At 51.2% G+C, this 13,355-nt stretch overlaps 1 protein-coding gene across 1 annotated transcript in view; it reads right to left on the bottom strand.

Moving 5' to 3' along the window:
• Window positions 1-12,752: 12,752 nt before the first annotated feature.
• SRRM4 (serine/arginine repetitive matrix 4) overlaps window positions 12,753-13,355 on the bottom strand; it is a 149,037-nt gene continuing 148,434 nt past the window's right edge. The window contains exon 13 of the mRNA XM_042910271.1: window positions 12,753-13,157. Coding sequence (XP_042766205.1) covers window positions 12,836-13,157 — 322 coding nt within the window. The 3' untranslated portion in view covers window positions 12,753-12,835. The remainder of the gene's footprint in view (window positions 13,158-13,355) is intronic.

The following is a 13,355-nucleotide window of genomic DNA, read 5'->3' as shown; positions in this document are numbered from 1 at the left end:
GGGTGATTTCCCTTCCTTCTGCACTATGGTCACCAACATCTCTGATGGGTAGGGTGTCCCTGCTGGTCCACAATGGACATGGCGGACAGACGAACCTTTCTTCCCTTAAGACTGAAATTTTGGATTTGTTTGTTTGCTCCATCATGATGCAGACAATTCTGATGGATCGACCTCCAAATTCTGCGTTTTTGTGGTTGTTGGTATTGCTTCAAAAGAACTTCCTCAATGTGAATATCATTCTAATAAACCAGTCTATCTGCTTCTCTGCCAAGAGCCTTTGCTGGAAAAGTGGTACCTATTCCTCTCAGTTTGAGACCTTTAGGTAGAGTGCCATTGGAGGCACTAATGCAGAGGGGTGGCTCTGAGATCCTTGGAGGGAGGGAGAGCTGGAGAGCCTGTGATCTTGAGGCCCCCCGTTTCCATCTCTGAGGTCAGAGCAGGAGCTGGTTTGACCAGTTGGTGACATGACACCAGGCAACTGCTTTGGAAAGTTTGTTTTGTGTTGTTTTTAGGTCTGGGAATGACAGCTCCTCGGAGGGTTTGGCCTGAAAGGGTTCTCACGGTTTGTGCTGGGAGGGGAGGAAGGTTGGAGGAGATGAGGAGGACGTATAGAGAAGGACAAGGATAAACAAGATACCTCCTTCTGAGCACTCTCTTAGCCTCACCCTGAGTATGAATTAAGATTCATCTTAGCTGTGAACAACAGAGGCTCAAAATAACCGTGGCCGAAAGAGAAGAGAAATTTATTTCTTCTTAATATTAAAGCTTGGAGACATTCTGTCTTGTTACTGACATGCTACCCCTGTTCTGCAAAGCCCTCAGAGACTGGGAATCTTCCGTCTTCTTGCTCTGTTTATATGGGCTCACTTCCCAAAGCCACCTCATGGACCAGGGAGCCACTTGAGTTCCAGACATCACGTCTACATTCCAGCCAGCAGGAAGAAAAAAGGGGTGAAGAAGAAGGGGAGAAGCATATAACAATTTCTTTTATTGAAATGTGAGGAAATTCTGCCTGTATCTCATTGGCCCAAATTAGTCACGTGCCTATAGCAGCTGCAAGGAACATCGGGAAATGCAGTCTTTATTCTGGGTGGCTATGAAGCTCGTTAAAACAGGGGTTTTACTACCGTGGATAGAAGGTAAGTGACTGCTGGGTGGCAACTAGAAACTGCCATACCCACGAGAGTAACGACAGATTTTGCTGAAGCATCCTAAAGGCTTCAAGTTGGGCTCCTCTGGAAAATAGTGGGGAATATGTGCTTCTCTGCACCTAAATGCTGGTATTTTCATACATTAAAAGTTTGCCCGTGATTTCAAAGGATTCACAGATTCTCTGAAGCCCAAGAACGGGAGGTCATGGAGCCTTAAGCTAGAAATGGGCTTCAAAGTGAAGGAAAAAAACAAACTGTGTGTGCGCGTGTGTGTACCTGTTCCAACCCCTTTCCATTTGGCAACATGAATATATTCGATGTGATTGGTGTTGTTTATTTGGGGTTTAGATTTGAGAGCAGATTGTCAAAGGGACCCAGTGTTACACCTTGAGAAAGCATTTGACTAGTTTCACTGGCAATGAGTCAAAAAAGACCCAAAGAAAAACTGCTGTGAGTCATCTCATCACTGGTGGGCCATGATATAGCGTGTGTTAGAGCCAGGATTCAGAGGCAGTGGAAACCCTGTGGCTGTGGGAGGAAACGGCTGAACGGTGCCCCGTGTCTTCCCTCTAGATTGATGTTAGAATTAATCTGGTTGAGGGGCACCTGGGTGGCTCTGTTGGTTGAGCATCCGACTTCAGCTCAGGTCACAATCTCACGGTTCATGAGTTCCAGCCCCGCATTGGGTTGCTGCTGTCAGCACAGAGCTTGCTTTGGATCTTCTGTACCCTCCCCCCAAATAAATAAGCATTAAAAAAAATAATTACTCTGAAGATGATCAAATATCAGGGTGGAGATATACCCGGGGAGATCGCCAAGTTCTTACTTAGGAGACTCTAGATTCTTCTGAGAGAAGATACTCATGGAGGGCGGCGGCTGGGAGTGCCTCTCTTGAGAATTTGGTATTTGAGGTGATGAAAGGTGAGAGGAGAGGCTGTTGGACTTTTGCCAAGGTGACCTGAAACCCTTTCAGAAACTTATGAGCTCACCTGGGCAACTGAGCCTACCCCCCCCCCCCCCCTTTTTGGTATCAGCAACAATGATACTAACTCAGGTGCTGGGCAAAGTGTATCACCTGTGCTTTACCTTTTACCACCTTGGCTAATCTTCATGAGACCCTTATGAGATTGATACTTTTCGTATCCCCACTGGAAAGATGAGGAGCCTGAGGCTCAGAGAGGTGAAGCCACTTACACACAGACACACAGCTAGGAAGCAGCAGTCAGGTTCAAACCCAGGTCTTCTGACTCCCAAGTGCTTGCTCTCAGACACTGCCTTCTAAAGATCACACCATCCTCTTATCCTAGGGACTACACTCAGTGCTGGGTGAATAGTAGGTGCTCACGTGTGTCTGCCTCATCCCCACGCTGCCTTCTCTCACTTCCAGGGAGGGACACAGCCCCTCGTTGGAAGAATGTGTGCGTGAGAGATCCTTAGGGTCCCTGTGTGGGACATATCACTGCTTTGCCAGAGTCTCCTAACCATACTCCCCAACCTCGACCTAAAGTAAAAATCAACCAGCTCAAAAATGCATGGGACTTGGAGGGAAGCAGAGCTGGTAACCCAGCAGATTTAATCATTTGACAGCTGCCCCTGCTGGGCACACAGGGATGGGGGGGTAGGGGGGGCGGGGAGGGGGGAGATGACTGAGGCAGCAGACAAGGCTTCTGTCCTTTTGGAGATGGGCAATGAAGACGTGAACAAGTAAACCAGTTACATAGAATTGTGGAAGGAGTGCCCAGGGTAGGCGGGGGACCAAGAGCCTACTTTTGGCAGGTGGAAGTCATTGCTCTGGTCCTGTACACACGCACTTGTGTGTACACACAAGAGCCTGGGATCCCCTGTCCTCCTCCCCTTTCTTGAGTTCCCTTTCCTGGCCTGACCCACTCTGCTCATTTCCCGGGCCATCAGTCAGTTTTCCTGCGATGCCTTCCTTGAACCTCCTAGGCTGCTTGAGGAGTCCCTTTGAACTTACCCACATCCTGGGGTCCAGCGGTGCACCCCCTGACTAGCTATGTTAGTGGGGCACCCGGTCTGTGCCTCAGATTCCTGCATCTGTAAAATCAGCATCAAAATAGTACCTGCCTCCTAAGGACCCCGTGAGGATGAAATAATGTAATTTATGTTGATATATGTGAAGTGCTTGGAATCATGCCCGGCACACAGTGGGTCTTAGGTAAGTGTTGGGTGGCGTTGTTGCTGGCGTTATCAATACCTTTGTGGCGGCTTGTAACACGCCACACCTCTGATACCACACCTGAGAATTTAAGGTGACATTTAACATGCCATGTAATTCAGCGGTTCCCAATCCTGGTTTCATATCTGCATGACCTAGGAAGCCTTTAAAAACACTGCTACCTTGAGACGCCTGGGTGGCTCAGTCGGGTAAGCACCTGACTCTTGATTTTGGCTTAGGTTATGATCTCACGGTTTGTGGGTTCGAGCCTCCATGTAGGGCTCTGTGCTGACAGCACAGAGACTGCTTAAGATTCTCTCCCTTCTCTCTCTTTCTCTCAAAATAAATATTTTATTTTTTTAACGTTTTATTTATTTTTTTTTTGAGACAGGGAGAGACAGAGCATGAACAGGGGAGGGTCAGAGAGAGGGAGACACAGAATCCGAAACAGGCTCCAGACACAGAATCCGAAACAGGCTCCAGGCTCTGAGCTGTCAGCACAGAGCCCGATGCGGGGCTCGAACTCACGGACCGCGAGATCACGACCTGAGCCGAAGTCGGCCGCTTAACCGACTGAGCCACCCAGGTGCCCCTAAACATTTTAAAAAACACCACTGCCTGGCACCTACCCTCAGCAATTCTTTTCTTTTTAAATGTTTGTTTTTGACAGTGAGAGAGACAGAGTGTGAGTGGAGGAAGGGCAGAGAGGGAGACACAGAATCCAAAGCAGGCTCCAGGCTCTGAGCTGTCAGCACAGAACCCAACGCAGGGCTCGAACCCAGGAACCATGAAATCATGACCTGAGCCGAAGTCGGATGCTTAACAGACTGAGCCACCCAGGCGCCCCAAGCAATTCTTCTTATTGGGAGTGGGTGGGACTCAAGTGTGGGTGGCTTTGTAAAGTTCACAGCTCATTCTGATGTGTAGCCAGCATTAAGAACCACTGGTCTGACCCAATTTCTTCAGGTGAAATAACTATAGCACTCAGAGAGGGGCTTGATTTGCTTAGGTCACAAGACTCCCTGGCCCCTGCCTCTTGGGAAGTTGGATCTTCTGATGTCCTCCAGAACCCCTGTTTGTCTCACGGCCTTCACCATGAGGGGGGGCTGTGTGTGTCCCTGGGACTGCAGACGCTAAGGGTGCTGGCTGCATGCTACCTCGGCTGCACCCCTGGGCAGCTGCTAATCTGGCCTGAAAGAGAGCCATCTCCAGAAGCCGCTCTCCCTCTCTAGCAGCCAGGACGGTGGAGGCTGCGAGGGGGAGGGGGGCCTCTTCAGACCAAGAGCCTAGCCAGAAGAACACCTGATTCCTGCAACCAGGAGCCAGAGCAGGACACGGAAAGGTGAAGGCCTCTTCCGTGAGTCACTGAGGGATGGCTGGCATCACAGGGACAGCTTCCCGGCAGACACATTTTCCAGAAAAATTCATCAGGGGCCCTTACGGAGGGCTAGCTCTGAGTTATGGGGCTCCTGCCTTCAGGGGTAAAGAGGTGCAGCAGAAACGGTCCTGGGGCCCACAGACCGAGGTTCAAATACCCACCGGCTCCGTGGCACTCCCTCTGTGACTCTCAACTTTCTTATCTGTCAAATGGGGCTAAACAGGGTTGTTATGACAATTAAGGAAGGTAATGCCTGATAAGGTTCGGTGCGTGCGTGATCATCGATCCATAAAAGGTAACTATTATTATTATGACCACTATTACTTATCAGTGAAGCCTCATAAGGGGACTCTGGTTGCTGCCTTACGACAGCCTGTTTGGGAAGAGAGAAATCCATGTGTGTGTGGTGGTGTCATGGCGGTTGTGGCAGAGAGCAATGGATGTACCCCAGCGAGGTTCATCCCACCAATTGATCTTCAAGGGAGATTTCTAGAGGGGCAAGCTACAAGGGGAGGTGACAGTAGGTAACCTATTTTGTTTGCTCTTTCTCCCCCAGCTGATACCCTAGTCGGGTGTAGACACTCTGCTGTAGACAAGGGGCTGTATTCCTGAGGACGGGGGACCTGTCTGGCCCCTGGAATGATATACATTATCCGTATGTGTGTTTGCATAACTTTTTTTTTTTTTTTTGCCTTTGCATAATGTTTGAAAAAAGATTGAGTTAACGCACGTTTTGAAAATCAGGAAATTTTGTCTAAAAATTCACATTCTCGGGTTACCTGGGTGGCTCAGTCAGTTAAGCGTCCGACTTCGGCTCAGGTCATGATCTCAGGGTTTGTGAGTTCGAGCCCCACGTCGGGCTCTGTGCTGTCAGCTTGGAGCCTGGAGCTTGCTTTGGATTCTGTGTCTCCCTCTCTCTCTGCCCCGCCCCCACTCGTTCTCTCTTTCCCTCTCTCTCAAAAATAAATAAACACTAAAAATTTTAAAAAATAATGAAAAATAAAAATTCACATTCTCTCGAGAAATGGGGAGATCTGGCAATCCTGAGCTGAGCTAGCGATCTGGCAATGGTGTCCTGGATTCCCCGGGTCCCCCCAGTCCTAACCCTGCCGCCTTCCCTCACCTGCCTGTCCCCATGGGTGTTTTCAACCTCTGTTCTCTACGGCAGGAAACCCCAAAGTCAGACACCGAGAACATTTCTGGAGGCCTCCACAGGGCCTTGCAGGAACTCCACGGTTCCCAGTTGGCCACTTATGGCTGTCGCCACGAGCCCCACTCCCACGGCTCAGTCTCGGTTTAGGGAATGGTAGTCACGCTCACTAACATTCACTGAGCACCTCCCACACACATGATTTTTTAGAGCCGCCATCCATTTAATTCCCACAGCAGCCCAGGGAGGGAGCTACTGTTGTTTCCATTTCATAGATGAGCAAACCAAGTCCCAACAGGGTGCCATCCTTGTTCAGTGCTACACAGCTAGTAACGGCAGGGGCTATATTAGAATCCAGATCTTTGGGGCTCCAAATGTGTGCCCTGCACTGAACTTCCTCCTGACCATTAATGCATGGGAGAAAAATTCTTCTACCGAAGAGAACTGATGACCCTTTGCATGAGCTGAAGTCTTGTGGGGCAGAGCAGTGAACGGTCTGGGATCTGGGGTCGGCCTGCCTGGATCCTATCATTGAATCCGTGGCCTTGGGCAAGTGACTTTGCTTTTCTGGGGCCTCAGTCTCCTTCTTTGTAGGAAGGAGACTCTAATGCCTACCTCATAGGGTTGTGATGACTAAGATACCGCATGTAAAATGCTTAGGGCAACACAGTGCCTGCAGGTTTGTTTTGAAGATTAAAGAAACGTGTTGAGCAACGTGACAATGTGTGCATGCAGCAGGTACTGCTTAGATGTTCTCTGTCCCCGTCTCCCTGCCACCCTACCTCCCTCTCTGCTTCTGGGCACCCCCCATAGACAGAGGATGCTGGGCCACATATGAGAACACCATACCATGGGACCTTTTATTGTAACAGAGACATGTTTCGTACAGGCTGAAAAATCAGAAACCCCGGAAAGGTTATGCTTAGCTGTGGACACCAGAAATCAAACAAGCCATGGCCACGGTATCACTAGGTGGAGGACAGGGTCCCAGGATGCTGGAGGACACAGGAGCTTCCTCCCTCTGATGTGGATGTCCCAGGCAGAGGCTGGCTTCTCAGGCCGAGCCAGGCTGGTACCGGGTCCCCTTGTTTGGGGTCTTCCGGATGAGAATTCCAGCCCCCGGTGTGGAGAGGTGGCCTTGGGGTGCACCAAGCCTGCTGGGCTGATATAGTGGATCCTGCTAGGTCCTTGGCCAATGGCTGCTTGAGCGAGCAGCCAAGACTTGGGAGAGAAAAGACCCTGCAGAGAGTTCTCAAACATGCACCTGGCAAGAAAGAGCCACCGAGAGAGTGGGACACAGAGCCAGGTGGATCTGAGCTCCAGGGAGTTTAGGCATGCCAGCTCCCCCTTCCCAGGCCTCAGGTTTCTCATCTGGAAAATGGCAACATGACCTACGTCACTGGCTTGTTAGAACAACCATACAAAATATGTCCTGACACGTAAACAGTGATTAAATCCAGCGAACGCTGAAGCCTTCTTGGTCTCTCCTTTGATATCTCTGGATGTCTGGGCTTGGAGAGAAGTTCAAGCTAAGAGAGAGGGCTTCTTTAACCCAGGATATAAGAGTTATATAAGGTGGCAGCACTAGAAGGCCTCCCATTTTTGACTGAGGGACTCAGCTACTACAACCTTACCCTGCAAATGAAGTCCATGCTTCGTGTTTTATTTCCTTCCTTGGGAGACATCCTTCAACCTATAGTCGGCAGAAGACATATGGACCATACACCTGACAGTTTGGAGCTCATGACATCAGAGTTAGAACCCCTCCCCTCCACCCTGCCAAGAACACTTCGGCCAAATCCCATTTTACAGATGGTAACACTGAGGCCTGAGACCCACTCCGTTTCATCCAGACAGACACACACGGGCCAGAGAATCACAAAGGAATCCTGTTCCAGTCTCTTTGGCTCAACTCATTAGAAGATGAGGCATATCTTTTCTTGGCCAGAGAAAAGGAATTACAATTTTGTCTCTCTCTCTCTCTCTCTCTTTTTTCAAGGAGTTGTGACTTTTTAATAGAAGTTGGTTCGTGCACAGGCATTTTATTCCTCAATTAATTTCCATCAAAATGAGGTTTTCCCGGAGATAACCAGTGTTTTAGTTCCTTTTGAGTTTAATTTGTATGACTGAAGACTCCGTTTCTGTCAATTCCAATTTGCTGGGTGATTCTAGCACTCATTACCTGGGGGATAATGCCCCTGCTGCAGACAGCCACACCCAGAGCTGATTGATGGACCGATTTCCAATAGCAATTTAGGGGAAGAGGGGTCCCTCTCCTCTCTCAATACCATTTAATAAATAGGGAATAAATTATTAAATAAGCCATGATCTGATGAGGGGGCCCCCATCATGGTATTTACAATGCAAAACCCAAAACCCAAAACCCTCAATAAATACAAAAAACAAAACAATAGCCACAGACAGAGGGGAGATGCCAAGTCTCAGTAGCACTGGCTCATGCGTGCAGAGATGACAAGGAAGAGGTTTCAGGAAAGCATTGCTTGATGACACTGTATCTAAGCAGAAGTTCCTCAACTGGATGCAGCTGGCTGATGGAGGAGGGAACATTTTGAGGAATCCTGGTTTGTTTTTTAATCAAACTTTTTGGTTTAGCTGGAGAGCCAAGCAAGGCAAGACAGATGCTTGTGAGATGATTGTGAATATTCATGGAAAAGAATATAGCAGGAGACATGATGGGAGTGAGACTTAAAAAAAAAAAAGGGCTTTGGAACCTTTAGGAGTACCCAAATGTTGGCTCTCTTCAAGGAAAGCCTTTGGGAAAGAGGACGGTTCTGAGCTAATGAAATGATGGGGGCTGAGACTGAGACCCTTATGTCTTTCAAACATCTCAATTTTGTTTTTCTGAAAGACTGACTTTCCTTCACAAAGAAAGGAAGGGACAGAGATAGGAATGCGTGCGGTCAGACCTCGAGAGGGCTTTGAGTGAGTTAGCTTTTCTTAATTTAATTGAAGGAATTCACATACGTTTTATTCTAATGATTGAGAACCTCCTGAAAATGTTTGAGGGTGTTCTCCTTTTTGCTTCTAAGTCCTGGTGAACTCACTCTGTCTTTAGACAATTTCCCAGCCCTCAGGTCAACATTCTGGATTGTATCTCAAAAACTCGCCTACTTCGCAAAGGGGGAATCTTTGGCCCAGAGGAATGAATCGATCTGTCCAGGTTCATTCATCCAGAAAGGCTGCAGGTGGGCTGTATGTTTCTGGGCCTCAAGTCACACCCTCCAATGCTGGCTTTTAAAATGAATGCTCGCCACCAGCAGATTTCAGCTGATTTGTCTCATTCCCTGGAAGCAGAAGGTAATGTGGGCAAAATAGGCAGAGAAATAGGGATGTGGAGGCCTGGGGTGGTGGCGGGGGGTGGCTGGGGCCTTTGGTTAAGCAAGGTCACCAGCATCCCAAGAAGCTGTTTAATTTTGGATGCAAAAGAAAGGAAATGTAAAGGTAATTAGAGAAGCACATTGGGCAAGAGGGAGGGACAGAGGTTTTCCCCCTGGAGGCATTTAAGCAGCCTTCTTGCAACTTTCCCCTGGCTGGAGGTACTTCTTGGTTGGGATAGAGCAGGGTAAAGTCACATTGCCAGGGAAACGACCAGGGATGTTGCAAAAGTCTCACCAAACTCAAAGCTGGACCAGAGAATCTGGCAATTTCAAAGCAGTGAATGATGACTTTGGAAAGAGGGTGGGGGCGGGGCCTCTCTGGCAAGCAGCAGGAAGACACTGCCAGTCAGAGGGGCAGGACTGGTAAAGAAAGGCCACTAGATCCTGGCTTGATGTGACCCTCAATGACCTTCTTGGGGGAACTTCCGGCTGCTCCTTTCATCTTGTCTTTTTTTTTTTTTTTTTCTGTTCTCTAATTTCTGAAATAGCTTTGTGCTCTTCCCTGATGGAAAGCAGGAGATCCCAGCAAAAGGCTTCTACTTTGGGTCTGTGTATCTCTCCTAGGGAGGTTGATATCACTCCAGGAAGCAGTGGGCCTCCTGCAGAAGGAAGAGAGCAGCCTGGAAAAGCCTCAGGGCATGCGGAGAAATTAGCTACAATGGAAGCAGAAGGATGTGTAATTTACACGAAACCCACCAGGATGCTCAGAGACGGAGTGATCCTGCCCACAACTCCTGCCCACTATTGTCTCCGCTGGAGTAAGGGTGAGACCCCATGTGCATCTTCTCTCCACTCCCTCAGCCCAATTCCTGCCCTGCTTTCTCCTTGTCCACTCAAAGTTCGATCCCAGTGCTAAACCAGATGCCAGTTCAACCACCATGGCCCCCCAAACGCAAGACAGCTCCTGCAGTACTGACGAAGAAGCCTTGTCAGTGGGCGACATACAGTACATCTGTCTCCCAGCAGGTGCCTCCCTAAAGCACTCACACCGACGATTTTGAGGCTGCAAGTTTTACCTTAGCTTATGCTAACTTTAGACTCCAACCCCCATGTGAGCTGTGACTCCAGTGTATCATTTCAGGCCTTTAGCTCACAAGCCTTGTGGATGTTTTCATTTTTCTGATACCTCAGTGAGGTAGCTGGTGGGCAGGGAGCTGGGGAGCAAGCCTGAACTTCACTGACATAACGAACCTTAGGTCTGAGGTGTCCCCCTCCCCAGGCCAATTCCAGGCTGTTTGGACTTAGAGCTCTGTGGGTCTCACCTGCGGGAACAAAGCCAACATCCCTAGCCACATCCGGCCTCTCAGATCTCATCCACAAAGACACGAGGGAAAAAAAGAGATGCACAAAAATAATTCAGAAGCACCCCGCCCCCTGCCCACACACACACACACACACACACACACACACCTCTCCATATAAATAAATAAATAGTTGAATACTGCTAATGGCAACCAAGGGAGAGAGAGAGAGATCATCACATAAATAAATAAATAAACATAAATAAATAAAATAAATAATAGGTTTGCTAGGAGCCCCAGGCAAAATGGTCCCCTAGAGTTGTCTGAAGGCAGTCTGACGGGAGGCTCCCAGGCCTCTCTCCCTGCTGTCCTGCTAAGGAGGGTCCGTGGCTCCAGAGGTTCTGCGGCTCGGAGAAGACTTTGTCTCCGTGATGGGAGACTGGAGCCCAGGCTGGTTTCCCGGGCAGGGAAGAGGGTTATTTACAGTTGCTGTACATGCCCTCCCAGGGCACCTGCCCCTGTCCCAGGCACCTGCCATCCGGCCTTCTGTGGTGACAGCATTGGCATCTGTCAGTCTTGGCGGGTGGGGCCCAGGGCAGGGCCAGAGGGCATCAGGGGAAGGCCAGGTCACCCCATGCTGTCTGGGGCACCTCTCGCTGCTCTCCTGGTAGAAGAAGGACTTGCGGGAGTTTGCAGGGCAGTTTCTGGCCCCACGGGCTGATGGACTGGGAAAGACGAGGGGTCGGGGAGATGGGTCACTGATGTCAAGAAAACGGATTTTTTTTTCCAAATGCTGTCCCTGGGGTGTGAAGGAAGAAGAGTGTTTGGTCCCTGCTTCCCCCTAGCTCACCCCCCAGTATCCAGAGCTGCGGACTGTCCCCCCTCACTATCTCCCTCCATGCCCTGCCCTGCCGCTGTTGCCACCGCAAACTTGACATTCACCCACAGGGCTCCGGAAAGCCGGTCAGCTGGTGAGGGGGGTGCCCAGGAGTTTATTTTAAGGATCTTCTCCCTCACACCCCTGTTCTCAGTGCCTTCTGTGGGTGAAGCAGCTGGTGGTGTTTGTGTGTCAGAGATCAGCTTACCCATGCTGCCCAGCCCTGGGCAGGGGGAAGACAGGGTGAGGGCAGAAATAAAGGTGGGCTCTGGCTGACAGGAAGCCTTGGAAGCCATGGAGTTCCCAAGCCCCTGTCCCCCCAGACTCTCTGGACTTGGGTCTTTCCCCAAAACCTGAGCTACTATACCCCATCCCAGCAACATTCCTGAGAGGCAAAGGGGGTAGCTTAGGCTGAGGGCGGGTTTAGATGGTTCAGCCACACTGGGTGGGATCCAGGGTGTGGCAGTCTGGGCGGTGGGGAGGGGGCAGGCAGGCTCCAACTGGAGGGTAAGGCCAGACTGGCTGGCGCTGGGGACTGGCAGCCGGCCACGGCCCTGGGGAATGTTCAGCAGATGGTCCTGTGGAATTAAGCTGGTGCCAGCCAGTGGGGGCCGAGGCAAACTTGGGATGTGGGGCTGCACACCAAGCTGTCCTGACTGTCCACTGTGTCTTTTCTCAGTGAGGTTCAGGGGCCCTGTGAACAGCCAAGAGGCTGTCTAAGCCATGTGGTGGCCTCTCCGTTGCTAGAATCTACTGGACTGCTCTTCCTGACTGTGCCGAGATCTTGGGAGCGGCAGAATGACCCTTGCCCTTTGCTGCTATATTCACAGGCAGAGAACCCATCTCCTACCTCCTGACACTTCTTACCAACTGAAACATCCACATTCCCCACTCAGATAGGTCCCCTTCTATCCCCCTCAAGCATCCTCCGGGCCTTTGCTTGGGCCTGTTTGGGGAGGTGAAAGGCGCAACACCCTCTCCTGGGCCTCACTGCTCTTGGTTTCCTCTCATCCCCTCCCACCCCGTGAGGGTCCACACATGATGGGATGAGAGGAGAATGAGGGCAGGTGTGACAAATGACTCCTAGCCTCCCATATGCATCCTGTGAGCAGTGGGTTAGCAAAACTGTTTTTCCTGGCCAGGCCCAAACTGTGGAGTCATGAAGCCATCGCTTCTTACAAAACCTGGAGGGTTTTTGTGCCAATAGAGGATGGTTCTCTCCCTATGACCAGGCCTGTGTTGAGCCCCAGGGTGGTGCTGGTGGAGGCTCCTAGCAGCTTGACATAGAGGCCGAAGCCCCTGTACTTTTGTTTCCTACCCCCCAGGAGAGCAGGAAGGACAGGGTCCAGGAGCCCTCAATGTCTGTCACCAAGGAGAAGGCAGGGTGGGCAGGGAGCGGGGGAGGCCGGCAGAGGGAAAGGGCCCCCCACCCCCCAGGCAGCCGGCTCAAGGGAGGGCCCTCGTTTAGCGCCTCGTGCTGGAGTAGCTGTCTGCTGAGCTGTAGCTCCGGCTCCGGCTCCGGGAGCCCAGGCTGGGGCTGCGGGAGCCCGAGCTGCTGCTAGTGCGGGTCCTGCTCCGGGTGCGGCTCCTGCTGCGGCTGCGGCTCCTGCTCCGGCTCCGGCTCCGGCTGCGGCTGCGGCTGCGGCTCCGGCTGCGGCTGCGGCTGCGGGAATAGCTGCGGCTGGCAGAGCGGCCGCTGCTGCCGCTGTACCAGGAGGAGGTGCTGCTGAGGCTGCTGGATGAAGACGGGCTGGGCCGGTAGTAGGGGATGGGGCGCTTCCGGGCACTGCGGAGACCAGAGGGAGCTTGCTCGAGGGCCAGACTCCGCCCAGCCTCGACCCGGACCGCGCCAGCCCGGTCCCCCGGGGGGGGGGGGGGGGGCGGCATGGCCTTCCACTTCCCAGGCCCTTAGCCTTAGCGGAAACACTCTTTTTAAGCCCCTCTCGCTGCCCTCAGACCGTCCAGGGCAAGGTCTCAGCCCTAG

Source organism: Panthera leo, chromosome D3, assembly GCF_018350215.1.
Source record: "Panthera leo isolate Ple1 chromosome D3, P.leo_Ple1_pat1.1, whole genome shotgun sequence".
Classification (NCBI taxonomy): Eukaryota; Metazoa; Chordata; class Mammalia; order Carnivora; family Felidae; genus Panthera; species Panthera leo.
Note: the sequence above shows the minus strand (reverse complement) of the source record. Positions and strands in the feature narration are given on the sequence as shown.